Source organism: Tauraco erythrolophus, chromosome 21 (genome assembly GCF_009769465.1).
Source record: "Tauraco erythrolophus isolate bTauEry1 chromosome 21, bTauEry1.pri, whole genome shotgun sequence".
NCBI classification, from domain to species: Eukaryota; Metazoa; Chordata; class Aves; order Musophagiformes; family Musophagidae; genus Tauraco; species Tauraco erythrolophus.
Window position 1 is genome coordinate 11,698,948 of NC_141485.1, and position 27,423 is coordinate 11,726,370.

At 42.9% G+C, this 27,423-nt stretch overlaps 1 protein-coding gene across 7 annotated transcripts in view; it reads right to left on the reverse strand.

The window, feature by feature from the left end:
- The window catches only part of CUX1 (cut like homeobox 1), a 358,862-nt gene that overhangs the window by 125,887 nt on the left and 205,552 nt on the right, over positions 1 to 27,423 (reverse strand). For 6 of the 7 annotated variants that reach the window (XM_086624375.1, XM_086624373.1, XM_086624372.1 and 3 more), the window contains 4 exons: positions 18,102 to 18,239; positions 14,661 to 14,784; positions 12,549 to 12,625; positions 11,676 to 11,742 (listed from right to left, as the gene is read on the reverse strand). In XM_086624375.1, the coding sequence (XP_086480501.1) occupies positions 11,676 to 11,742; positions 12,549 to 12,625; positions 14,661 to 14,784; positions 18,102 to 18,239 (406 nt within the window). The remainder of the gene's footprint in view (positions 1 to 11,675; positions 11,743 to 12,548; positions 12,626 to 14,660; positions 14,785 to 18,101; positions 18,240 to 27,423) is intronic. The other variant, XM_086624374.1, reaches the window with a different exon arrangement.

The window sequence follows — 27,423 nt, forward strand, 5'->3', positions numbered from 1 at the left end:
AAAAGACCTCATCTGAAACAAATGGATAAATGTCTCACAAAGCAGAGATGCTGATTTATGATTAAAAAGCGTAAACGTACTTCCACGGTACCGGTTAAGAACAACTTGCACATCTCCTTCGTGAGAGCTCAGGGCAAACGGTGTAACATCACCAGAGCACTAACTCCTCGCTAAGTCTTTCTCCCAAATGCCACTGACACCTCCGCACGTTCTGCATCCTGACTAATTCTCTCTGGCTTACACCAGTCCTACCACAATTTAAATACAGACTCCTCCATTATCAAAGTTAAAACTACAAATGCTGCATTTTTCTCTCGAAAAAACCTGCCAGGATCCCTGACAAGGCCAGTTCTGGTTGTGACACACTCTACTACCAAAAAGAACCAGCTATGAAAAACCCAAAGACTACACAGAGAGATTTTAAAGGATTTTGAGAGCAATATTCCTCCCGATAATACATTAGGACCGGTATTGTTTAATAAGTAAAGGGATGATTTAGAAAAGTCAATGAACAGCACAGTGGCACTAACTGCAGTAAAGCAGAATTATTACTATCAAGACTGCAGAAGAGTAAAAAGTCCAGACACTAAAACAAGCCAGGCGAATAGGCAGCTTTATGACAGATGAAATTCAGCACTGACAAACACGTGCTAATGCCCTGAAGAGTAGTCATTTGGACTACTTATCTACACTGCTGGGCTCTATACTTCTCGCTAGGTAAATAAGGCGATGGACTAATACGAACATTCACACCTAGTTAAGATCATATTCCAAACAGAGCAAAATTCCCCCAGATAAACTACCATGATTCACGGCACAAAAACCTAAATGATACGATCTGGAAGAACATTCCTATGGCAAACTAATCTACCATGATGCATTACAGAGTTAATTTAATTTTTTTTCCCCTTTTTGGACATCTAGCATACCAGCACGGGTCATTATCAGAGATCAGACAGCGGACAAGACTGTTGTTTTATCCAATACAGAATGACTGCATCATTGCTGAGCCTGGGAAAAGTAAATGGCTTTTAAAATTCCTATTATTAGCAAAAGAGGGAAAACATATCACAGATAATTCAGGGAGTCAAATTCCAAGTATTCTGATCCTTTTCCAGTGCAGGAGTATCTGGAATCTTTCCCCCCGCGTCTGTATTAATCTACTGGGAAATTAACTGCTACACGCTCGGTAATGTAGGGGTTAATTCTGACTGCTGTCGAATGCCCCAAGTCTGTGCTCTGTTCATCAGAGCATTAAATCTGAAAGCTCAAGAGAGTAGTGCAGCCGTGCTGCAAGGGCTGTGTTATAAAGTTCTGCATTAAAAATTCATATCGCCGGCTTGCCACAGCACTCTGCTCGGCTGAAAGGAGAGCTGCCGGGGAAATATTAGACACCCCACTGTCTTCCTGGCAATTGGAGACATTCCTCAACAAACAGCACCTCAGGAAGGGAATGAAAGGGCAAACAAACCGTGAAACAAATCAATGAGTTCAATTATCTCTCTCTCTCTCAGAAAGGAAACTTTTCATTTTTAAGGCTGTTTCATGAAATCTTTTAATGATGGCCCTGAACAAGGACGCCGGGCACTCTGGCTGCAAAACCAGCTGCTTGGCAGTGCTTTTTATTTGTTTTACATGAGACAGAGATTCCCAAACATAGAGAGCGAAACACAGAGCAGGGTACAGGAACTGAGCACAGAGCGACTCCACTTACCCTTTACATTACCGTGACCACGTGGGGTAACGGGCTGTAGAAATTGTTCCCACTTTCCCTGAAGTGTCTCCAGCAAAGAGGGAATTTAGATTTATTAAGATGGTTAGTTACTCCACGGTTAAGTTATGCACTCCTCACTCCTGGTTAAGGCTGGGTGCATTTCACAGCAATTTATGGCAACCCAACTGGTAGATGACACTGTTCACAAGGATGGAATTAGGTGCTATATTTTTATGGAAGCCATATGTGCCCTTCAGGTTATCTGCTTGATGTAACCACGGCATCCAGGCAGGTTAATAATCCACATACCATAAATGGGGAAATGCACAGGAAAGAAAACATCAGTAAATACAATTTCTTGAGGAAACCATGCAAAGAAAGTTACCTGTTCCACAATCCTCCCCTGCAACTCTGCCTAGCACCAACCATAACAGAAAGATTCACTTTTCCCAGTGCTGAATTTTGAATCAAAGGAAGGAAAAGGAAGAAAACTTAAGCCATTGGACAAAAGTTGCCGTGGCACTCCCTTTGTTGTTTTTTGGGTTTTTTTTTTCAAATATCCATCTATCTCTCTCTCTCTATGAATATATATGCTCGTTAGCATAGCTGGAAACCAGACTGACTTCAACCCAGCAGTCCAGGTTACAAGTGGTTTCACCACATGAGTTTATCCAGGAGGTGTAGGAGGGCAGGTTTACCATTTAGCAGGTGCAGCCCACAGGGAACGCAAGGGATTTATCTCTGGTAGGCAGCACAAAACAAAAGAAGTCCAGACTAGCCTAAAACCCCTCACAAATAAATTAAAAATTGTATTGGGGCAGGAAAAAAAATACACTCTTCAATCGAAAGCTAATTAGTTTGAAGGAAGGAACGAAGACAGGTTGTAGAGTTGGTGATCACAAGTAACCAAAGATCATCTATTACAAGCCACTGAAAAACTGCTATGAGATTAGTATCCCTAAGGCAGAGCTTCAGTCAAATTTAGTTTTTGTTCAAAATTTGTTACGAACACGCATTTAAAACTTGCAAGTAAGATACAGTCAGCTGAGGTTTATTCTGGGCATCAAGAAGCTGTACCTAAGCAAACTAAGGGAAGAACTAGTCCTTTCTTCTCTCCAGTGATCTGATTTCTTACTTGCCCTAACACTGACTGCCCTCTGTATCCCCGACCAACCTTCCTGTGACTCAGTTTCTCAATAAAGAAACGGGAGGAAAAGCCACACAGGCACAAAACCATAGGCTTTGCGATGATCTGCCCCTGCAGAAGCACAGTGGATAAATGCTAAGGGTTAATAACATCAGGCTTACAGGATTGTAAATGCACTTGTTTATTGAATGCTTTACATGAATGCTAATGAAGTTATTAACAGACCGGCATGCTGGCATGCTGTCCATTGTTTTTCTTGGTTTTAGCATCTGCATCATACTGCCTTATCCCTTCTGGCCAACATCCTTCTCTTCCAAATCCCTGAATGAGTGCTCAGTCCTGGTTCCTAGCTCCTTATGTTTGGGACTCTCAGTCTCTTATTCAAAGATATTACTTTAAAAATGCATTCATTAAAACATATTTTTTAAAAATTTCATCAGGATAATAAGATTCAACTTCATCATGACAGGTATTTTCTGTGACATACAAAACTGCAATCCCACATGGCATTATTGCCTTTTAATTGAGATCAGATGATTTGTAAGTGAGACAATATTTCTTAGGTCCCATTAAGCGATGTCTCCAGGATGATCAGAAGGGGCTGAACCAGACAGGACACGCTCCTCTGACATCCACATGCAGCACGGCCAACCCCCATGCTCACCTGCTCCAAGCTGCAACTGCTTCTCAGAGAAGTTGTTGATTTACTAGAAATGCCACCGTTTCTGGGCCACTCCACGAGATAGTCCCTAAAAATGTCCCATGCCTATCACTGCCAAGACTGCTAGAAGTCTGCAGACCAAAATTCCCTTTCCTTGTGAGACCAGGGCACAGGGCAGATGCAGAGGGTGACTCCTGCACCTAATGCCAACACAGATGCTTCCTTCTCAGCTCCGCTTCTGTCATAAGCATTGAGGATAAGGGTTAAAATGGAAGTCAAAGATTCACATGGGGTTGGGAAGGAGAAGTAATTGCCAGAAGTTTTAAAGCCCTCACAAAGGCAGCAGGGATGACCTGTACAGTGACGCAGCTGTAGGATTTCCATTCTGCAGCCTTTACCCAGAGTGATATGAACAGCTCAAAGTTCCCAACGCCAACAGCACTAATATAGATAATAATAAATGGAAACACTTTTTATTTTTAAAGCAACTGTGGAGAGGATAATGTTCCTGGTTTTGTAGTAAGGTGGCTTATAGCTGTGGTGTCATAGTGCCACTTTAAGGCAGGGATGGGATCAGACACATTTAGGCGTACATTCAACGAGATGCTTACAAACCTGGCTAATGGGGAACCAGCACGAGGGTACTTTCATGAAGGTTGTGCCAGATACAGCCACCAACAGTGACGGTACACATCGTCCTGTTCTTGGAAGAGGCAAACAAAAAAATCAAATGAAAGCACCGGATGAATGTGAAAGGGGTACCTGGGCGTGCAGGTCCACCAGCTCTCATGGTGAACGCTTGGCTTTCCAAAGAGAGAGAAGACAAACGCAGAAGAAAAAGACTGGTTTTCAGGATACAGTTTTAGTACTTGGCATCTTACAAAGTTTCCTGAACTTCCATTCTCGTTCAGGACAGCCACCTCTTTCCATGAAATGAGGGAGCACAACACACACACTATGTGACTCATTTTTTCACCTGCACTATTGTCGTGTGGGAGTGGGAAAAGCAATCCACCTGTAGAGCACAAGGAGAGTTTCAAGTAAACACCTGTAAAGAAAGCCTACACATTGAATGTGTGCCCAGGTAGAGATGACTACTACAGTAACTGCCAGTTTAACTGGGAGCCTGATGGTGACCTTTGCTTTGTGACTGGAAATAGGTAACCCTGCATACTACACAGGTCCTGGCTGAAAACTGATGAACCACTTGTTTCTGATGACTGAAGGATTTATCCTGATTGCCTTCCCCATGATCCCAGCCCAGCAGCAGCTGTGCTGAAGAAGCCACGGCAGAACCACCTGCCCTCCTGGCTTTCACAGACCAGGCCTCACAAGGAAGTGGGACTGTACCAAAATAACTCTGTTGCTTCACTACTTTGCATGAAAAAAAAAAAAAAGACTATTATAATTTGTAGACAGACATGAAAGGGCTGCATGTAAACCAGACTCATGCACCAAGGATGCGGCAGCCTCCTCCATGCAGATTCATGGCCGGGAAGGAGCCGTGGTTACAGCCATGGCCAGGACGACCAACGGCACAGCAGCATGAGACCCGCTGGTGCAGCACTTTGCATTTATTTAAAGATTTCATCTAAGGATCTCATGTCAACCCAAGGTTATAGATAACACGGTGATGACTAGAATATGCTAGAATACCCTAAGGCGATTTTTTTATACTTTGGGCTGTTAAATAACACCAGCTTTTAGGGTATACTAGAAAAAGGAACAGAAGTGTCTCAGTCGAAGTTAAAAAACAAACAAAAAAAACCCTGGAAAGGACCTAGGGCACTTCTGTGCTGTCAAAAAGTTATATTAACTAATTGCAAGCATTACAAGTCTGACAACAGAGACAACAGAGCCCAGCTACACCACTAACTCCTACAAACTCTAAATGTTCCATTTACATGGAGTTCTCAGAAACGCACCCATGGAAATTAAAAAAAAATAAAAATCCTTTTGCCAGTTTGTGGTTTATGATTCTCATGTCTGCATATTTCCAGACTCCAGCCAAGACCAGACTCATTGGCTTTGAGTATTATACTTATTTCTCACGCCTCAGTTTCCCTACCCAAAAGTAAAGGCTAACGACAACATTTCGGAGCAAGCACTCGGTATTTCAGAGAGGCGAGTACTGCACGGTAACGCTGTAATTCACTCCCCACAGCACACTACCTTGTAACTTTTCCGGTTTGACTGCAGGCTGAACCAGAAATTTGACAGATAAGGCTGGTTTGCACATGGGTTTTCAAGCCCTATTTCATACAAGAGCTTTAGATCAAAATAAGAAGCAGATCTCCAAAGTATTTTCATTCATTTTCATTTCTAGGGTTTTAAGCAAAATATTAATGTTACATAGTGACTTTCAGCCTGTTGAGTTTTGCATAAGGCACAGTTAAAACTTTTAACAAATATCTCCAATTGTAAAATGCAGACAGAGCTGTAAGATTTGAGACATTCAAATTTTCTTCCCTTTTTTTCTTTAAAAAAAAAAAATTAGTTCTCTGTAACATCTTCCCTGGTTTCTCATCCCCCCATTACCACTACTCCTGGGGTTTCACTGACGGCAGTGTGACTAGGAAATTCAAGGAGAGAAAAAAAACTAAGAGACATGGCCTCTGAAGTTCTTCATCTCCTGTTTTTAGGGAAATCACTTGAAATACAGCAATAATTCCAGAGACGAGCATTAGAAGTTAATGACTCATCAAAAGAACAGGAAATAGGAAAATTTAAGACCTTAAAGGCACAGCAAATAGAAGCTATTTCATGTCATGTACAACACAACCACCCCAACTACCGTATTTCATGCTCAATGGGGGAAGCACCATTTGAGACCATCTATCACAGTAATTATGTGATGCTGGAGGGAGCACGACTTTTTTATTCAGTTTGACCCTGAGCATCGTCAAAATGGAAGACTACAAACATTTGAGAAGTGATACACTGGTACTAGCCAGCGCTTAAACAAAAAAGATGTTAAAAAAAATTAAAGTAAATAATTCATAGGCCAAATTCAATTCTCACTATATATTGGATATTATTCCCTTGAAGTCCAAGTTAACTGAGACTTGCCCCAACATAACAGAAGATTTCACATAACTACTTGAACTCCATCACACAACTTTAGGCAGAAATAATTCTTCATGAGTTCTTTAAAAGTACTGGTCCTCTGTCTTCAAGCCCAATCCTACACTCCTTCTATGCAGAAAGCCACATCTTCAGAACTTTATTCTACACTGGTGCCTGAGGAACAGGTCTGTTCGACAACGAGCAGGAAGAGGAGCACCCGTTACCTCAAACAGCCAAAACCCACAGGCATCTCCTCTTACTGCATCTTTGGCATGTATTCCACCCAAGCTTTTCCTTTCCCCACAACTGGAGACTCGAGTGCCCTGTGCCTGTGTGCAGGTACCACGAGGAGCTGTTTACCTGCCCACCAGCCCTCCTGCCACCATCGCCCGCCTCTGCCCCGCCACTCCCCATCTGTCGCCCACCTCTGACTTTCTGCAGATGACTTGAGGGTTTATTTGGAAGCAGGATACAGGGATGAAAATGGGTATTACTTTTGTCCCCCCACTCCTGAGCTTCTACCTATCTGTTTCATTAACTTGTTTTACGTTGCCACGATATCACGCTGTAAACTCTTCAGGGCAGAGACGGCCTTTGTAAGAGATGCGTGCACAGTGCCCACCCCGGTACCCTCAATCTTGTGGACTGAGGTCTATGCCTACTGCAAGAAAAGGAGTATTAAATAATGATATCGAAATCCTGTGAGTCAAGTTTACAGATTCAGGCCCAAAATCAAAGAAAAACTCTCTTTACTGTAAAGCAGGGACTGTCAGCTCGCAGACTGCGCTTCCATCAACCGTGCTCTGTTTATTTCCAGATTTAGTTTTCATTAAAATCCAGTCCGGGATTAAAATAAGTCAGCTGGATCTATACGGTGGGGTAATTTGCAATATTGCACCAGTGTACAGTCTTAACGATGCTACACCAATATGCCCTCCCGGGTCATCCTTGCCTGTGTTGCCAAAAAAAATAATAACCATTCTAATCTGTGAAAGGACAACAATTCTCTGCTTCATATACTGGAAGGCAAAACATTCTTCTACAAGTTATTGAAAGCAGTTGCTTTAGGATGACTTCTTCAGTAAATATGAAAATCTCCTTCTCTATTGCATGTTCTATGCACATGCTACTTTTAGAAGAACAGAAAATCTTCATCTTTCACAAAATCACGTAGGTAACAGAACTGGCAGCAGAGCTGTTTCGACTGACAACCTTAACCTAAACATTTTTTTGCTTTGTGTTGTTTGCGAAGGCTTTTTATGGCAGAATGGGGGGCAGTACCTAAAATCCTCACAAGACTACTTAACATTTACTGGTGAAAATGTAGCATTTCAGTGAAATTCGATATTTCTTTCATCAAAGGCAGGGAGCCTCAGCCCACATGTTAACAGTAATGTAACAAGCCTACTGTATGTGCTACAACCGAAGATCCTTTTCCAATTAGAATTCATTTAGGTTGGGGAGAGGAGGAGTCGGAGCAAAGAGGTGGCCCTGGAACTGATCTAAAACTGGAACTCAACCATTCTGGCTGGGAGCATTAACCGCTCAGCTGGGAATCCCAAACACTTGCTCGGACTCTGCAGCAAACCAGAAGTGAAAGAGTAATGTTAGCAAGGAGAACAGTTTGTCCCCGGAAAACTAAAGAAACGCATACAAGAATGTTGCTTTTTCTACAGAGGAGGAAGAAAAAAAGTCTGTTGCATTAGGAAAAAAAACACCTCGACATTCTCTAATTTCTCTGAAACCCAAGTGTGAGTTTACTTTTCAGTTCCAACTCCGACAGAATCTCCAGATCAAACTCATTAGCGTTGCTTAAATCCAGGTTTGCTGATAGAAACGCGTGCGAGAGCAAACAAAACCAGCATCAGGCCTTGAGAGAGGATGTGCCTCTTTAATTGAAAAAGGCAGAGTACTCATTCATTTATTTAACCCAGAGATGATTATAATCTGAAAACCTTGCAATCCTCTTACACAACAACTGTTTTGGCAAGCCCCTCTGTGTTCCAACAAATATTAAACTGTGCTTGCCATTTGTCCAAGGAATCTTGTATTAATAAACATGAAGAAGAACACTTTTACCTCCCACACTCCAAGACGGAAGAAAACAAAGACCAGCTGTATTCATCAATGGATCCTTGTTCTGCACATAAAGGCTAATTACATTTTACTTCAAGCCTACACATGGAAAACTTTGCCGCTGCCATCTTGTCAAATTCAGCTTCTGATACTGCAGCCGACGGGCTGCGATGACTGCACCCGACAAACGCCGCGTTGTCACCAGCACCTCCGGCACCCGCACGCAGGGGCCCTGCGGGACGCCGGGGCCGGGGCGCCGGCAGCACCCCCGCTCCCGCGGCACACACCTCACCAGCTCCCTGGCACAGGGAACGGGGGGGGTTACAGGCTGGGATGACAGAAGCTGATTTGACTCAAGATCTGAATTTCAGCAAATGATCTCACTTGAAGACGCCTTGCTAGCATCGTGTTCGGACGGCACCTCTGCACCTCACTCGGCACGTAGGACTTTGAACAGGAACGTTTTGAAAAGATAAACAAACAAGTTGACATACTGATTCCCAACTTTAAGATCCCGACAACCAGTCGCTAGGACAAAATCCAGACTCCTTAATGCTGATACTGAAGACTTATTATGTATTTCTTTTTCTTTGGGTTTTTTTTTTTTGTTTGTTTGAAAGATTTTCAAAGTTACAAACAGTTGAAAGACAGCTTTATTCCAAAACCAAAAATCTTAAAAGTACTGTTAGCTTTAAAAAATTGACAATTATCTTTTTTTTCCTGAAGGCACTCCAATTCATCTGCATCAAATAAGTGTCTGTAAAACTAACAATTCTGGCCTAAGATAAAAATCACATGTTTTTAAAACATAAAATTAAAATTGGCAATACAAGTAGCTTTTCAGTCTTAGATCAAAAGAGGGTTTCCTTTTAGAAAAGAATCAAACTGTCTTTCACCATTTTTATTGGTGTTTTTTAAACGTTTCTCCCAGCTTTTACAATTAAAATAGATGACTCAATTTCACTGTCTACATTCAGTTCCCTTTTCATGTTTTTCTAGATTTCCATATTGCAAAATTTGGGCTACAAATGCCACAGTTGACTGTTGTTGTGCAAGAACTATTGCTGCCATAAATACCCAAAACAATGATAAAATATTTCTGCTGCTATTAGGTCCTACAAGTTTGTTTTCACAGTACATTAGTTTGGGAGATAAAGTACATGCTTAATGTCTGCTTCAGGATTCAGCTCTACGGTCACTATATTCCAGACCCAGCCTTCGTAATCATTCTGCTACAGAACACAATCAACTTCTGGTTGCTGCAGATGCTACTGATTTTATGTAATTCTATATATATTAGGTAACAATCAGATTCAAGATCACATGAAAATACTTCTGCATGAATCTCCCTGAAAGAAGGAAACACATTAGAAACGCAAACAAACAGTTTAGAGCACATCTTTTGCTCGGTATAAGATAAATTACAGTACTTCGGGAAATAGTATTAAAAAAACTAAGCAAACACTCTGCAAATAAAAACATGAAAAAGGGTGAGGGGTTATTAGGTTCCATGCCTACAACTGCTGTGCCCTGATCTCTGACTGTTCCCACAGAAGCAACTGCAAGACAAAATAATAGCAGCAGAGCTGCCAGCATCAGTTACGAGCAGAAAAAAGCAAAAAACAAGGCAATCTGCAGTAATTTAAGGCTCCATCAGAAACAGTATGTGTCTCTTAGAGAAGGCTGAAACCAATGAGGGAACAAAACCACTTTTGATCACCTTATCTGGAACTCAAAGGAAACTGGACTTACAGAGCAAAACCAGAATTTACCCAAAAGATGATGCTGAATGTTGTAAAAGGTGTTTCAACTCCAAAAGCGCCGATTCGTAACTGCTACGGACTGAACTGTGTAAGCTCCGAGTTCCCTATGGACTCAGTGGGAATCAGATCCCCAGCACTTGCAGAACCAGACACTAACAAACTAGAACTTGGCACCAATTTGACTGGTTTTGAAAAACCTGGATTATCTAGACTGCCATGAGCCATACCAGAAAGCACTTACCTACGGAAAAAACAAGACCATGTAACTCCTCCCACCCAGCCTAGACCAACAGTTTCTCGTGCCCCAACACAGGCTGCCTTCCCTGACCATTTCTTCCGTGCCAGAACGGGTGGAAAGGGCAGGAGCAAGAGTTTTCCCCTCTGTTCAGCCCACCACCTGCCTACTCGGAACAGGAGGCGAAGCTGGGGCTCTGCGGGACGCGGGGTGGTGGGCACACACACGTCTTCCAGCCCTTGTCCCTACAGCAGGCCAGGCACACACCCACCTGAAATGGCTTCTGCTTTCCATCCCATTTCCACGCACAGAAACGACTCCTTGGGCTTAATACTGCTGATCAAGAGAATTCCTCCTCATTACTAACTTTCCTTAAATATGCAGGGTTCAAAGAAAACCAGCAGAAGTCTGTCTCTCTTTTGTCGTTCCCTGCACTGATTGTTAATAAAACCAGGGGATAATTGAAAACAGTAGCCATTAAGAAGACAGGGATATGTATTTTTTGAGACTATCTTTGTGTTCTACTTGAAAAGAAGAAAAAAGCTACTTGTTGTAATTTGGGGTGAATTTGACAGAGTGATGACTGCTACTACAAAAGCAGAAAGAACCAGGGTGCCCAACCGTGTTATAGAAATCCTTTACTAAACAAAATTTTATTTTCACCAAGATTGGAAGACCACGGTAAATATCTTATTTCTGAAATTGCCCCATTTCTAAATAAAATGTAAGAGATACACAATGCATCTCTCATACTATGTAAGAGATATGTAGCAGATGCAGCACCTGAGCATGAAACCAGGAATGCAGCAGCACGCCAGAAAAAGTGTCCTGTTGGGTGGAAGAAAACATGAAAACTAATAATCTCTCTACAGGAGCCCAAATTAGGCCCAAGTTTGCCAACAAATCTGGACTCCTGAATCTCTTCCATCTCACTGTCTCCAACAGACAGATGCAAAACAAAAAAGCAGTGATACCCTGAAGGAAGACATAGAAAGAAAACAGCGAAATCTTACTTTGCAGTAGTTTCTTCATCATATTTTGTTTTCAGATCAAATAGTTCTGTTCTGGTTTTTTCCAAGGCTAAAAGGCATAAACATGAAGCATTACAGCCCTGTAATAGCAGTGAACTGCAAAAAGACTACTTTTTTTTCAGCCATAAATAAAGCTATACACTTCCTGATGAAAAATTCTTTGCTTTATCTTTCTACCTAGGCAAACCATTATGACTTAGAAAAACCATAGCTTTTGATTTTTCACAATTTCTTATGGTATTTCTTTTACATTGCCAAAATTCCCAGTTCCTGCTTAACAAAGCTAGACATTATTCATTTCTTATTAAGGTGGCTAAACTGCTTGTTCATTTGAAATATTTATTGCAGTAACTCAGGGAATAACATTTCTTGTGTTCTCATAGTAAACAAAACCAAATGTGTCCAGACCTGGAATCTTTTAGCGTGCAGAGATGAAGAGGAAAATTAATGGCAGGCAAGTCATAGCAACAGGCAAGACACACCGGCAGAAACCGGGTTCAGACTGAACCCAGAGCACTATATATGTTTATCATAGTGCAGAAACATGGAAAACCAGAGCAAAACACAATATGGATGAAAAGTTCCATGGCCTGCTTTAATTGCAGCGATGCTTTAACGCTGTACGTGCTTTGTGCTCGGCCTTGACCACTGCATTTACCAACAGACTGGCTGCCACGCAAGCGTTCGCTGAGGGTGTGAGCCCAAGAGAAGGTCCGACTCAGAAAGCACGTTGAAGCTCTGTCGGATCTCTCTGCGCTCGCACGAGCTGGTTCACACAGCCCTGACACACTCGGCGATCCCCATCCTCTCCCCTCCAGCCTGATCATTGGATAGGTCAGAATAGTGATGCCAAACCTGTTTGCAAAGCTTGAACTTTGTGTTCGGCTTCTTCCAGCTTCGAGGCTGTTGACATCTGTGTCTCCTGCAATTTTCTATAAATGGACGAAAAAAGGTTAGAACAGAGCTCGTAATCACGTTAAACAACTTATTTGTATTTTGCAAATTTGGAAGATAGAGTGATTAAATGTCCCAACTGTAATCAGACAACTGACAACACCACACAGACTACAAGGTGCTTCAGCAGGACCCATAAATCACGTCACATTGCAATCCTGTTCATACTTTGCAGTCCCACTTATTAAAATTTTAACAGTGTAGCCACCTCATAACACAAGCTGTGAAGATTATACAAGAGTTGACTGCTATATAAATGACAACTTTAGTGGAAGGTTTTCTTGAGCATAATTTGTTTTGGAAATGTCATACACATTAAGAAAATTGTCACCAAGCACCCTCTGTTGTACAAAGTTAGTACAAGAAGAATGATACATTTCCATTTTACTGTCACAATGCAGAACTCTGTTGCCATAACTGATACAGTGAATAGATGCGGCAGCTGTTTCATCGTAGCTGTAACGGGTGCCAAATGCAGTAAGATTGTTAGCTACTCTTTAAAAAACCATGTGCACTTCAGAACAAATCTCACACTGATATTTTCATAGAATCATAGAATGGTTGGGGCTGGAAGGGACCCTCAAAGGTCATCTAGTCCAACCCCCCTGCAAGGAACAGGGATATCTCCAACTATATTTTCTATATAACATGAGCAAACCTTTAATATGCTCACATTTCTTATGTCCAGAGGCAGTATTTTCTTGTTTGTGTCATGTTTTAACATCATCTGGCCATACAGTCACTACTGCCAAAGGCCACAGAAGTTATAAAACTCATCTTTGAAAGGCAGGTGCTCCAACATCTCCCAGGAGTCGCTGCTTTTTACGACACTGCTTTAAGATATTCTGCAGATTCCAGAATTGTGAAAGGGCTTATGAAACTACCAGCATCCTACTTGCACTCCATACGGTGCATAAATTTATTCTCCAACACTGCTGACCAAGTTAATAACTATTTCTAGTGAGAAACATACATCAGTTCCCTTCATACCAAATTATGTACTTGGAGAACTCAAAACCTCTCTTACACATCTTTTCCTGTTATTTGCATAGCACGACTTGCCATTTTATTTTATTTTTAAGTGTATCTAAATTGCACTTGTCAAAGCCAGTGCTTACACGCTACTTACCAAAAAGTAACCACAGATACTGATGAATTAAAAAAAGCTCTGCATTCACGGGTAGATTCTTCCCACTCAGACCTGAATTTAAAAAAACCAACCCACCAACTAACAAGCTCACGTAAACTGACGGGCTTCCACGATAAGTTGAACATATTATAGCTTCAGTGTTACTGCTCCACGGGAGAATAAATTCTCAAGGTAGGGATCACAGCCTGAAAGAACTCCCTCTTACGACCCTTGGTCTTGTCCTGCCTCATTTGTTTGCATACTAACCTACAAGACTCAAACGTTCCCTGCTCATTTGCAAAAGATTATAAACGCATCCAAAAATCAAAGGAAGTAATTAAAATATTTCTTAATTTCGACCTGTAGGAATATGCAAACCTTTTCAGGACAATTCAGGAACACGTCCCCTCTCTTAGATATCACCACAGGAGCAGGGGTGACACATCTCTTACCCAGGGTCTCGTGTACAGCGTGTCACCTTAACCAGCTCAGGGCTGTACAGATGCACCACGGTGCTGTGACAGCCCCGGCGGGCACGGCGGACCGAATTACACTGTCGGCTAACGAGAACGATCAGTGTCACAAAGGGCAACTCAGCTAGTGAAGAATAAAAGCAGGTTTGCACCCTCTGAACAAGACACCCCACACACAAGACTGCTGCAAAGAAACAATCTGTCCTTGTTTCACTTCCACACTTTCACGACTGTTTTTCTGTGCAAAGTTGAGTATCAAATGATTCCGTGTCAAACACATAAATCACCAGAATCGCTCAATTTATGAGCTGTCTCAGAACACTGAAGAGAGAGTCCTGACTGGGAAGATTAAACAGAAAAATACATCTCTCCCCCTCTACAATACCTACAGACACACACATGCACACTCACCTCTCCTTCTCCGCGAAATCATTTTGTAACTTTTGTTCTTTTTCGAGGGCTATATTCTCCGCTTGGTTCTTCAGGGTCTGTTCATATTCTCGGATTTTCTCTTTAAGTGCTTTTATTGTAACCTCTACAGAAAAACAACAGGGGAAGAATGAGTTTACACAGCTCCACGTGGTTCCACAACACAAGGCTTTCTTTACCCTGTAGGCTCAGTGTGTTTTAAACTTTAGCTCTTCAACTCTGACACAAAATCAATGGATATGAGTCCCTTTGGAGACCTTTTACTCCCTAAATGTTAAATTGAACTTTAAGTGTTTAGGTTGAGAAGGATCAATGGAGTTTGCTGGAAAGCAGAGCGAAGAAGGTTCCTCTAACATGACTTTAAAAAGAAGAAGAAAAAAAAAATCAATTGTAAAATATAATATCACCTTATTGACTAGTCTCAAATTAGCTCGCTGCTGAGTGGAGATTAATAAAGTCCCAGTGTAGGTTCAAGTCTGCATTTACACATAGGACAGTTAATTCAGGGAACTGTGCTCACGTAAAAAGAGGCAGTTTTACTACGGTTCATGCACAGATGCAGTCTAACACTAATTGAACACATATCTGGGATACAGCTACGTTCTGCTTCACAACTGATGAAAAATATGGCAGTTAAGATTTAACTGCTCTATTAACAGCAGACCAGATTCACAGACCCTCTGGAGCCCTTCATGTTCCAGTTGCTCTAACTGCCTTGCCATCCACACTGCGTTTTACGCACAAGCATCTCCTACTACAACTTTGTGAGTGCACCTGTAGCCTTCCAGGGAACTGCAGAACCCTCTTCTCAGATAAAGAAGCCACCCTGTGTTTCCTGCGCCTGGCAACGGCTGAGAGAAGATGCACGAGCCTGCAGTTACGGCGCAGCCTCTGATGGACAGCATCTTGCTACGTGCCCTGACCCCTTCCGACGGGAGAGCCACAGGAAAGGGCTGAATCCTTATAGGGCTCATAAGAGGAAAAGCAGGGCACTCATCAGAGTACGCTTTGTAACAGTAATGGAATTTGGAGAAAGTGCTAGACTGCCAGAAGACTCGCAGCCAGCAATACACTGCGACGCACTTACACAGAGATGTGGAGGTTTAAAGCTTATTAACAGAGGCCATTAACAATGCTTTGGAAAAAACACCTTTGACATAAAAAGTTTCTCATTTTGCAGAAACTTCACAGAAAGACAAACTCTACTATGAAAAGTAAAGCCTATGGACTTGGGGGAAAAACTCTCAATAATACCACACAAAACCATGCATAATCCTGTCAAAGTCTAGACTTTTAGACTTGACTTGAGAACTGCAAAGCTAGACAGTAGATAGTTGGTGAGAAGATCCGCTGTCTGGGAATTACACCAAAGGCAGCTTGGGCCGCTGTGACCACAAAAAAGGGGAGGAAGAGTGGCAAAAATGATTGCCAGCAAACCAGCTACTTTTCAATGAAGGAGCAGGATTTTGCTAGCTGTGCAAAAATCAGATGAGGCTCATTACTGGGTAATAAGGCTGTGAAAAGGACATGTCACTTGGGGTTTTTTTAAGCAAAGGGAAATTCTTCTCTGAGACCTGGGAAGTAATACAAATTTGGATCTTTTCCTGAATAAGCAAAGGATGCTCCTTCACACAGACAAAAGGATGTTCATTCATACGTACAAAGGATGTACTGTTTGTACTGGAGACACCTTTTCTTCAGGTATTTTCGGACATAAATCTGCAAAAGTATTCAGGTATATGGAGAAGCAGAGACCAAAATCATCTCATGGAAATGCATACAGTTACATCTTGACGAAGATTGAATGTTTCATTTTAAAAGGAAACAAAACTACAAAAATGAACGCAAGAAGTGCACAAATATGGGAAAAAATATTACTTTTGTTAGAAAATGTGTTTTCACCTTTAGGCACCTAACAATAGATGTGTTGGACAAGCACAGTTTACTCCCTTACATTGCTCAAAGAGCTAAGTGCCTTCATTACTGCTCAGGTCAGCTAAGGCTTGTTAACCCACTGCCATTTACACCAGTTTTGGGAGACGTTCTTACAGGCACTGTATAGCTCATCCACAGCCCTCCAAACAAAGAGATTATCTGATCAAAGCACCCTTAGCTAACGACAGGCCTTTCCCTGGATATTTTATTAATCCCTGTTTGAAAGAGTATAAAACTATTGCACTGGGGTGAAAAACAACGCAAAGACTACAGTGGCAAAACGAGAAGGAAGTTAGTGCACACTGGGGAAAATAAAAAAAAAATGCCAGTTTGCAGCAAAGAAATCTGGAAATCAAGATCTTTTCCACTTTCTGGGATGAGCCCCTATGTCATGCCTGGATGTACAGGATGCACAGCCTCAGGAAAACACTGCAGAGTGAACTGCAATTATTGCACGTTTCCAGCAGAAATACTGTCAGGACTTAGAGCATTATGGCTCCCACACGAAATCTTCGGCAGCCCAGCCTGAATCCTCACGTGCTGATACCTGTCCTCTCCATAGGTCACCCCCTCCATGTTAAAACAAAATATATAACTGCATACATGCTCCTTCTGCTGAAAACGAGGTGTAACAGAACCAACCTAGCTTTCAAACGTTACCCACTTGCGTACAACAATTCTATAATATTAAAAAAAATTTAAAAATCTCCATTTTCCCAAATGCCTAGACACTTCAGCTTTCCACTGCCCAGAACTGAGTATGAAACATGGAAATGAAAAGTCCCATGTAGGTGCAGAACTGAGCAAATTTTGCTTCCTGGTGCAAGAAACTTATTTCTGAATCACAAGAAAACTTGAACAGTCTTAAAGGCAACAGGCTTTAAATCTCACTGAGATTTTCATGTATTTTCATGTACCCTGGTCTCATTAAAACTTACTTAAATAATTAAACAGTATTAGCTTGTATTTACATTGCCCTATTGATAGTCTCTAGAGCAAATATGAAGCATGCATGCTTAATGTACTCCAGTAACACATTTGCGACTTAGATAGGGAAAACCAGAGAACAGAAAAAGTTCCATTTTGTACAGATTTGTATGCGTGTATAAAATACTGGGGTTTGTGTCTGTGTGGCACCCACACCCACATTTAGCTTGACTGTCTCTCGTAAAATGTCTACATGTAACTTCAGTCGGGGTGTAATTTTCAGGTAGCGCCGCAGGTTACAACCGAATACGCAGAATAACAGTTCTGTTCTCTGACTTGGTGCTGCAGAAGGCAAAACTTCTGAAGAACTCCAAAGAGTCGACCCAAAGTCATACCCATACACATAAATACAGAAGTGGCTATAATAGACTGTTACACTTTCTTTACTGAATTTCAATGCTTCTGTCTACCCTGCTCATAAGAAATAAAACGGAATTCAATCCCAGTCTTCAAATTTCAGTACGCATCAAAAGCTGATAAGTGAATACGTTTCCAACCTACCCTGATTTTTCACCTCAGCGAATTCTTTATTGTATTCCTCTAGAGTTTCCCTAAGTTTCTGGTTCTCTGTTTCAATATCGTGCATACGTTGAACCTTCAGCTGAAGCTGCTGTCCTAAATCCAAGGCTGGAACCGGATCTGAAAGAGAAACAGTAAAATAAAACGTAAAATAACAGGAACACTTCTGCAACTCACACAGTTTAGAGCACAGATGTCCTTTCTTCATAGAATCATAGAACAGTTTGGGTTGGAAGGGACCTATTTTTCTCTATTAAAATCCACTTTAAGTGCCAGTAAGGCCCTACGTTTGAGTTATTATTCTTGTATGTTCCTCACTTCATATCCTTCAAAACTTAAAAAAATAGAGATAGTTCATCGTATCTCTACTACTCTTTAAACCGGGGTCTGCCTTCTTCATCCTGTCACTAATCCACAGGGCCGTGTCCCTGGGTACAGCCAGTCATGACACGAAGGCACATGAAAGTCTTAAGCTTCAAATTCTTGTTTGCAAAGTGAGAATTTTTGGGTAAAAAGCAGCACTCAAACTGCACGGCTCACGGACAGCTAGTGTCCCTCACGTACCTCTGCTTCTCAGAAGCAAACTGTGCCCTCATGCACAGCTGAGCTCAAAAAGGTTGTTTGATCGTGGAGATCTGAGCTATAGTTTTTCCAACTGCCAGATCAATAATAATCACAAATAGTGTGTGGACCTAATTAATTCCATGAACCTTGGGTTTTGTGACTCTTGCTCCCTCTTTTTCTTATGCTACTAACCAAACAGAAACCAGAAATTAGTTTGAGTGCCCTCTCAGTATTATTTCTCTGACGTTCGGCCCCTTCTGCTGAACGAGAGGCCGTAGCACACACCTGACGTGTGCACGCGTGATTTATTCTGGGACTTCTTCCCAGACGGAACAGCAACACGTCGGAGCCCGATGGACTTATAAAAGATTATTGAATACACTTGTGTTATGGGCGCCAGCATCTCTTGTGAACCGGCTGCGAAGATTTAGTCTCCTGTCGAGGAATGCTAAACACCAAACTCAGCGGATCAACAACAGTATATATTAGGGAGTTCACTTAATTTTCAACCACCACAGTCATTAATTTTTCAGACCACCCTCAGTCTCTGGAAACACATAATAAGTCTATTGTACCTCTGTTAACACATTAAGCATGAGCCTGTGTGTTTTTTCAACATGCCAGCGTTGTTTCATAGTTTATAAAAGAATAGCACTGGGTTATGTTGAGCTCAGGGACATGGTAAGTGCAGCCTGCTGCATTTTGTTACTTCGGTTCTCCAACAGCTCGTGGCATTGCCCCGTTCATAAGACAAAATCTAGGTTGCTTGTCATCTGTTCTCTCTACATACATAGTTTATGACTACATAGCTTTTTCATTTATGCTTTTTAGGCCAAATACTTTTTGTTATTATTATCTGTATTAAAATATTTATAATAAATCAAACTTAAAATGCTTTTGTGTAGAGATGGGGGGCACAGGTAAGGAATGAAATACAAAGTTGAAGTCACAGCAGCAGCCCGAGTTACAGGCCCCGCAATATTTCCGTAGGGTCCGAGCAAGATCCGGGCTGTCACAACATCACCCTTCTCCCGTGCAGGTCTGCCGACCTTTATCGGAACGACCGTTCTGCCCCACTTGTGCAGCTCAGCATCGCTCCGACGGAGCTAGCCCGGGACATTCCTCTGCTGAACACACAGAAAGGCTGGATTGCCTCAATCTGTCCACTCTTAAATTGCTCCAGGAACCACTAAACGTGTCAGGCTGGGATCTGCAGCTATGGTATTTCCATAAAATAGTGTTAAAATGCCACAAGGGAAGAAATGGAACTTTACAAAACTGGGGGTGCACTTCCCCTCCTCATTTTAACATGCCCATTGTAAAAAGCCAGGACACTCACAAGAGGCATTCTGCCCCCAATATACAGGGCTTTTTATATTAAACCAGTAAAGAACTAAAAGACAAAAATAACATGGGCATTATAAAGTGAATAATGACTAAACCTTTAGTCAAATTTGCAATCCCTGAGAAGCTTTATGTACAAAATGAAAACGCTTGCAATCTCATAATTATTCATCAGGACATGTATATTTAATTTAGCTCTATTAAAGGTTAATGTTCAAGTAGCAAAACAGTGGCAGAACAAACAAAATGTAAAAACAGTCTCTGTGCATTAAACTTCAAACTTTACTAGAGCCTGTTTGAAGGACTAATGGCCTGCAGCCACTAAATACTGCTTAAGGACATGTAAAAAAAAAAAACTACCGCTGAAGCACCTCTTAGACTTAATTTTTATAAACTGCATTAAAGAAAACTAATCACTGCATGACAATAAAATGATCGAGACGTTTTGGGCAGAGAGACAAATACTTTGTTTCTCATGGCAAGCCCCAACATGCTCTTTAATCTCAAAAAACCTAAACTTCTGTGATTTCTGAAGTATTTATAAACACCAATTAATCTGAAACAAGTATAAACCTTACAGTCAGAACGACTTTTTTTCTTACCTGAGTGGATTTAAAAATAAATACAAATACTCTCCTTTTCCCAACGTATGCATGCATGAAAAAGCATACCTTTTTATATTAACCAGACTTACTATGTTTCATGTCATTTAACAGGAGGTCACTGAATTTTTAAAGGAGCAATGGACCAAAACTTTCGATTCATTACACAAACAACACGCATACACATTTAAAAAAAAAAAAAATCAAGTGGTACTAGCTTATGGAGAGAGGCAAAGAAGGAAATGCCTCTTCTGTAACCTGTAAAACAGAATAATCATCTCACTTAACACTTAAATGTGGAGAACTCATCACAAATTATTCTCTTGGTTTGAATCTTCTCTAGCTTCCAAAAGCTGGGAATCCCTGCTAGGCACAAGATAAATAAGAAATGAGAAAATTGCTAAAAGTAATCTACTCATCCAGAACTTTAAAAGAAGTTTAGCAAGATCATTATTGCCCAAGAGTAAACCGAGATGTCTATTTTTATACTGAATTTAGTGTATTTTTTTCGATCGTTCCCTATTCTGTTCTACTTTCCCACTCCACTTGTTGCATACTGTACCCACGCAGAAGCCCGTCGCACCACGTGTCTGCAGGCAGCCCAGCATGTCTGGCTGCGACCCCCGGCACGGCTGCCTCTGCCTCCGCACCACCGTGCGAGAAACAACAACTGCCACATTTCAGAACCCGCATCTGCAGAGCCTGTTCCTGCCTTTGCTTCCCAACGAGTTCCCCTTTCGGGACCGTTTCACAAGCAGGTCCCTGAGCACGTCCCTGTGCTCACCACTGTGACACACCGCACCGGTCCCCTCGCCCAGGAGCTTCCATCCTCGTAAAGGAGGTGGATGGAGGTATCTCAGCGGACACAGGTATGAAAAAAATTAATGTCACAAACGTAACGCTATTTTTATAGCGGTTAATACTTCACACCAAACAAGCTCGTGCAAGAACACCTCTCAGACTACTCTCACACCACACACGTGCCCTGATGACAAATCTTTTTTGAACAGCGGCGCAAGAGAACCAATTTTTTTTTTTGCTGCTGCTGCTGCGTATGCATGTAAACTACATATTTTACAGACGATTTTAAAAAGACTGCAAGGATGGATCTCGCCAAAGCAGCACCTTACACGACTAGCCGGAGGCAGCACCTCACCACCCGCACCCCCACGCTGCTCAGACCAAAGCCAAGCTCGACCCAGGAGACAGAACAGGACCAGCTGAATTTCCAAAGTGGGCTTCGTTTAAAAAAAACCCCAAACCATCCCTCCCTCGTTCTGCGAGCTGGAAAAAGACACAGATCTTAATAATTCAATCTAAGTGTTTACACAAAGAGCACTGTGGGTACCCTGCCCTCCCCTGTCATTAGGCAGAGATGAATGCACCCCCTTGTGCGCGCTGCTCGTGCAATGACATCACGCTCCTGCCTGCGTTACTTTTCGCCAGGGCACTCTAGGCTAATGTAATCATACGATTACATAATTAACCCAGCTGTCTCATTAAGAAAATCAACTGGAATTCAGGGCATAATTAGTCATACAGCAATTAGCATGCTGATGAGCAACTGATGAAAAGCTGTCTCCATACAGAGTATGCTGGGACCACCCTCGCTATTTGGGAGCGGGGGGAAGGAGCCCCCGGCAGCTCCAGGAGAACAAGCTCGGTCTGGAAAGTCAAAGGTTTAAGCCCCTCGGCCGCGGTCCCTGCGCGAGGCCAGACGCCGCCGCCAGAACCGATCGCTTCCTCCCAGCCGCCGTTCGAACCGGGTCGCTGATACCGGGGGGAGGGGGGGTGGAGGGACGGGCCGTGGGAGGGAAGAAATTCGCCCAGCGAAGTGGAAAAACTCCGTCGCTGCGTAAGCGCACGGCTCACGGCGCGCCGCGGCCGGCCGCCCTCGCTCCCCTGTCTGTGAGGGCCCCGCGGCTCGGCGCGAAGCTCCGGCGCGGCACGGCCCCTGCGGGCCGCGCCCGGCGCTGCCGCCGGCCGGGGGTGCCCGGCGCCCGGTGCCCGACCCCGCGGCGGCGGCGGCGAGCGGCAAGGCGCGGCCTGGATCGCGCGGGGCGGATCGGGAGGCAGCGCGGACCCGCGCCCCGCGGGGGCTGCGCTGAGGCGGCCGCTCGCCCCGGTCCCCGCCGGCCCGGCCGCAGCGGCTCGGGGCGCCGAGACCCGCGTCAGGCGCCGCCAAAGCGGCCGGTCCGGCCCGGCCCCGCCGCAAAGCGTTTCATCCGCTGTCTTAAAACGGAGCTCCTGGGGGGAGTTCTGCGAAACAAAGGGCTTTGGCCAAGCCCCCTCCTCCCTCTTCACAGGCCTGTAGCACCGAAAGGCCAAGAACGCTCGTTATGACCCAGCGCCGGAACTACAGGGGCGATGAATGTTTCATATCGCTGGAAAGGCGGTTCCGAAGGTTCGCATCTAAAAATAATCGGGGAAGGCAGTGCCTTTCTTCCAGCGACACCCTACTTGTGTTGCCCAAGCCACCCTGCAAGCAAAGCGCTCTGCCCAGCGCTCCCAAGGACGCCCGCGCAAAGTGGTCAGGCAGGGTAAAAATAATATCCTCGTCGCAACTTTATCGACGTAACGTAACTTTTTTTGAAGAAGCCAGAGGCTCAGCTCTGCTCTGTCACAGTACTGTCGTCCCAAAGTACAAGTCTGGACTTTGGGAATGCATTGCTGCTCAGCCCTTCCCCACGAGCGCTGCTTTCGGAGAAGGGGCTCTGGTTTCCAGGCAGGAAGAGCAGGAAGAAGCTCTATTAGCTTCTGACGCAGTTAAGTGCTTTCTTGGGAGGCTGCGTATCTGAAAATAACCTGAAAATGTGTTTTAGAAAAAATAATAATTACATTGTAGCTTTTGAATATTCAAACACCTCACAGCATACTTAATTAATTCATTAATTATTCCCCAGGAATTTCAGGGGTGAATTGAAATAGCCTAGAGAGACTGAGACAAAGATTTCATGGAATAAATGATAGCTTTCCTCCTTTTCCCCTATGACTCTGGTAGCCCAGGGACAGAAGAGTTATAGCCGTAATTCCGTTTGAAACAAAGCTCATCATCTCTCCACTACTCCTCACTTCATAAAAAACATGAAAAGGTTCTTCCTTCAATCAAGAATTATACATATTTTCTTACTCCCCCATCCCACAGGACTGGGATCTCTCTCTTTCTTGTATTTTTCCCCATTTTTTTACAGTGTTCTCCTCACCCTCCTGCTGTCGGAGCATTTTGTAAGGGCTGTACTGGGGAATTCGAAGTGCCCACCAGAGGGTGAGGGGCTCTCATTTTCCTTACCAGCAAAAAAGCAGAATCCCAAATTCTGCCAACCTCTGAAAGCAGTAAAGCAGCAAAGCAATGCTGACGCCACACCTCCAGATGGGAACGGGGGAAGTCACAGCAAACTGGTGCCTTTCCTCCCCGTTAATCACGACAAAAGTTCTCTGTGGCTGCACTCTCCAGTGCTTGCAGGGTGAAATGAAACGACGCGAGATGGTATAGAGCCGATTTGACCGCAACTGTATAGATCCCTTTGCCAGAATGTGGTTCTTGGATCTTGTGGGCTGTTGTTTAAAAACATCCTTTATTTATCTACCAGTTCTAGAACAGTTACTGTCAGAAAGATGCTCTGGCCCTGCCCCAGATTATGAGATGCATCTGTACCCTAGTATCCAAAAAAGTCAAATAAGGCAGAGTAAATCATTGACTACTTCATGAACTGCATTGCAGTTCCCTGTATTTTCAAAGGAGTTACCAAAATAAATCCTCAGGAAAGTTTTTAATATTAAAAGTGAGGTATGGATAATGGGTGATACAATAGTTTATAGCACTATAACACGCCAGCTGAAAATGAACCTGATGAGTTACAAGAGAAGCCACTGTGACTGAAAATGTTCCAGTTTGATCGTTAATATTCCAGTAATGGCTGAAGACGTTGGAATTCACTGCTTGTGCATGGAGCTCAGTGCAAAGCAAAGACAGTTACAGAAAATCACTTGTACTCTAAGTTTCATTTCTCCTACTTTGAGATTATAAAAAGAAAAAAGAACCTTCCACTATGTTTGAAGGCATTTCTGCCACAAACATTCCTTCTTTCTCCTAAAAGCTTCTGAATAGACTTAGCACTAAACCCTCCGAAAGCTGCGGTTTGTTCTAATTCCAGTGCACATTCCTGCAACAGAGAAAGGGAAAGTCGGATATTCCCCATCACATCCACAGGCTGCCTCTTTTGCTCCAAACACGCAGCACTGCTCCAGTCACCAGGGTTCGGGCTGCTCTAACTCCACTCCCAAAGCAACAGCTTTCCAAGGGGCTGCAGTTACCACCTCCAGGTGAATGCACCCAGTGCCCGCAGGGATATCTTCTCTCTGATACGGCACATTTTCCTGCTTCTATTCATTGCATCCTTCCCTTATCTGCACCTCCCCTCTTCCTTCTGTGCCTCCAGCCTACCAAGTAAAATAGGGCTTGACAACCACACAATAAATTTTTTAAAGTGTATGCTTTAGGGATATTTCTTCCTTCGAATATTTATTCCAGCTTTTACAAAGGAATTTATCCAATTATTAATTCAACGAGAAAAACGAAAGAAAAAAGTATGTGATCAGACAAGCCCAATTTCAAGCCACATATTCAGGTAATAGAGCTATTTTTAGTTATTTTGACATCAGTTTCAAAGCAGAAGGATAAAGTGAATGAATACTAAAGACGAGAATTGGCCAGGACTTTGCGCTTCATCTGAAAATAACTGTGCAGTGCTGACGGCATGCCCTACCAGTGTGCACTCATCCAGTCCGGATCCCAAACTGCCCTTTATGCTGTGTCTCTTAATTCAAACCCCAGAGGGAAGGAGGCTGAAGCGATTATGAGCTACTTCTACGCTCCTCAGCACTGGACTACCTGGAGGCTGGAGCAGCATCCCCGGCGATTCAGACCGTCCTGGGAAACGAAACGGTAGCAGCTGCTGACCCGACCAAAACGCTGCTCGAAATCTCCCGCCTGCAGCCTGGACCTCAAACCGTCCCTCTGGGCCCACCTTGGGCACGTCTTTGCGAAGGTTTGCAGAACAGGGGAAAACCACCAATGCCTACGATTCCTAATTTTTTACTGTACAGAATTCTCTTCCAGACCCAGTTTCCAGAACTAGGGCATTTTTTCATGTTTATGCAGCTCTAGTTTTTTCACCTGGTTTAAACGTGCCGGTGAAGCGTCAAGGACTTTGTCTTCAGATGGGATACGATCACGAGCTACATCACTACATGCAGCCACAGGGGTTTGCCGCTTTTCGCTCTTTCAAGTATTAACTGTGCTCAATTTTCTGCTTAATTTTAACAGGTTTTGAAGTGTGTTTAGAAAGATACCCTACTGCTCTGTTTGAGGGGGTGTCTGCACTACTTCTGTTGTTCACGAGCAAGTTCATTTTGCTTCCTTTCCTCCTAAGACTACTCATTGTAATATTGTTTTCTTTTCCCTCTAAGGTTGAGAAAAGGCACCTTATGAATATTCATTTCACTCATCAACTTAGGGGCAGCAAAAATACAAGCCTTTTCATTTTACACCTCAGCCTTCATTTTATTTAAATATATTTGGAAAGGGGTGACCATTTTGACATATATTATTAACAAACCAGGAACTGCTTAAAATTTTTCACGCTGTTTGTAACGATACCAAACGTTTCTCAAAAATTGTCTGTGCTGATCCATCTTGAACACCACAAACACAGGGTATGCTCTAAGTCAATCTTGCTCTTTAGACAAGAGTTTTGCTAAACAATTAACGATTAGTCTAATGAAGAGTGCTCCAAGTATTAACTTTTTTAAACTACGTTTTCAGTGTTCTAGTTTGGGATATGCTTAACACAGTCCCTTGGAGGGAACCTCTTTTCCTTCTCCCCTCTTTACATCTCCTCTAAATTTACATTCAACCAGCTCTTCTCCACAGGCACGAAAGGCTGGGTGTGCTGTGTTGCAGTTTAAGTATATCGTGCAACTTCTGGGTCAGCTGGGTATGTAAAAGTCTCTACAGACTGTCTGTTATCAGGGCTGGCATTAACCTTTATGCCTTCTGCTTAACATTACTGTTTACCAAAAAAATCCAAACAAGCCACATAATGTATATAAATACAACAACTTCATACACATTTATCACCTTCAACATAAGCAGCAGATGATTTTTCTGAAAAAAAGGCCCAAACAAAACCAAACCTGGTTTTCTCTTGTATCACCTTTAACCTCAGAACATTGATCAAATACGCTTTAAATGGAAGTCCTCTCTTAGCCCGAAGAGCCATACGTGTCTGCAGATTCGACTGTAAATAATCACAAGCCAAAGGCGATAGCAGTAGGCGCTGCATCTGTTAGCGTGGGCTCTGCAGTGAAAGAGTGATGCTCTCTCTATGGGCGACAAACAAATTCTCATTTCTGCCTTTAGAAGTAATTCCCTAACACTTATTTTGTGTTTAACTGATTACTTATTTTAAAAGAAGTTTGTGTTTCCTCAGCTAAATCATTCCTTGGAAAAAGAAAGCCCTATAGCAGGGCGGTTTTTGCAAGGCTGAGCTGTGATTATATGTAAACAAAACACTACATGTAATGATGGGTGTGTGGAAAACTCTCTGAACCAGCCTGCTCCTCCTTCAGACCCCTTAGTAAGATGCAGCCCCCGTGGCAGGGAGTGCAATTTATGATGACAAGGAGTGAGGGAAAGATAAAATTTCCACTTCAGCCATCTTTCATTGTTATTGCCTTTAATTGTTTCGACAGGGCACATTAAAATTAGTTTTTTTTCTTTTCACTCTCGCTGT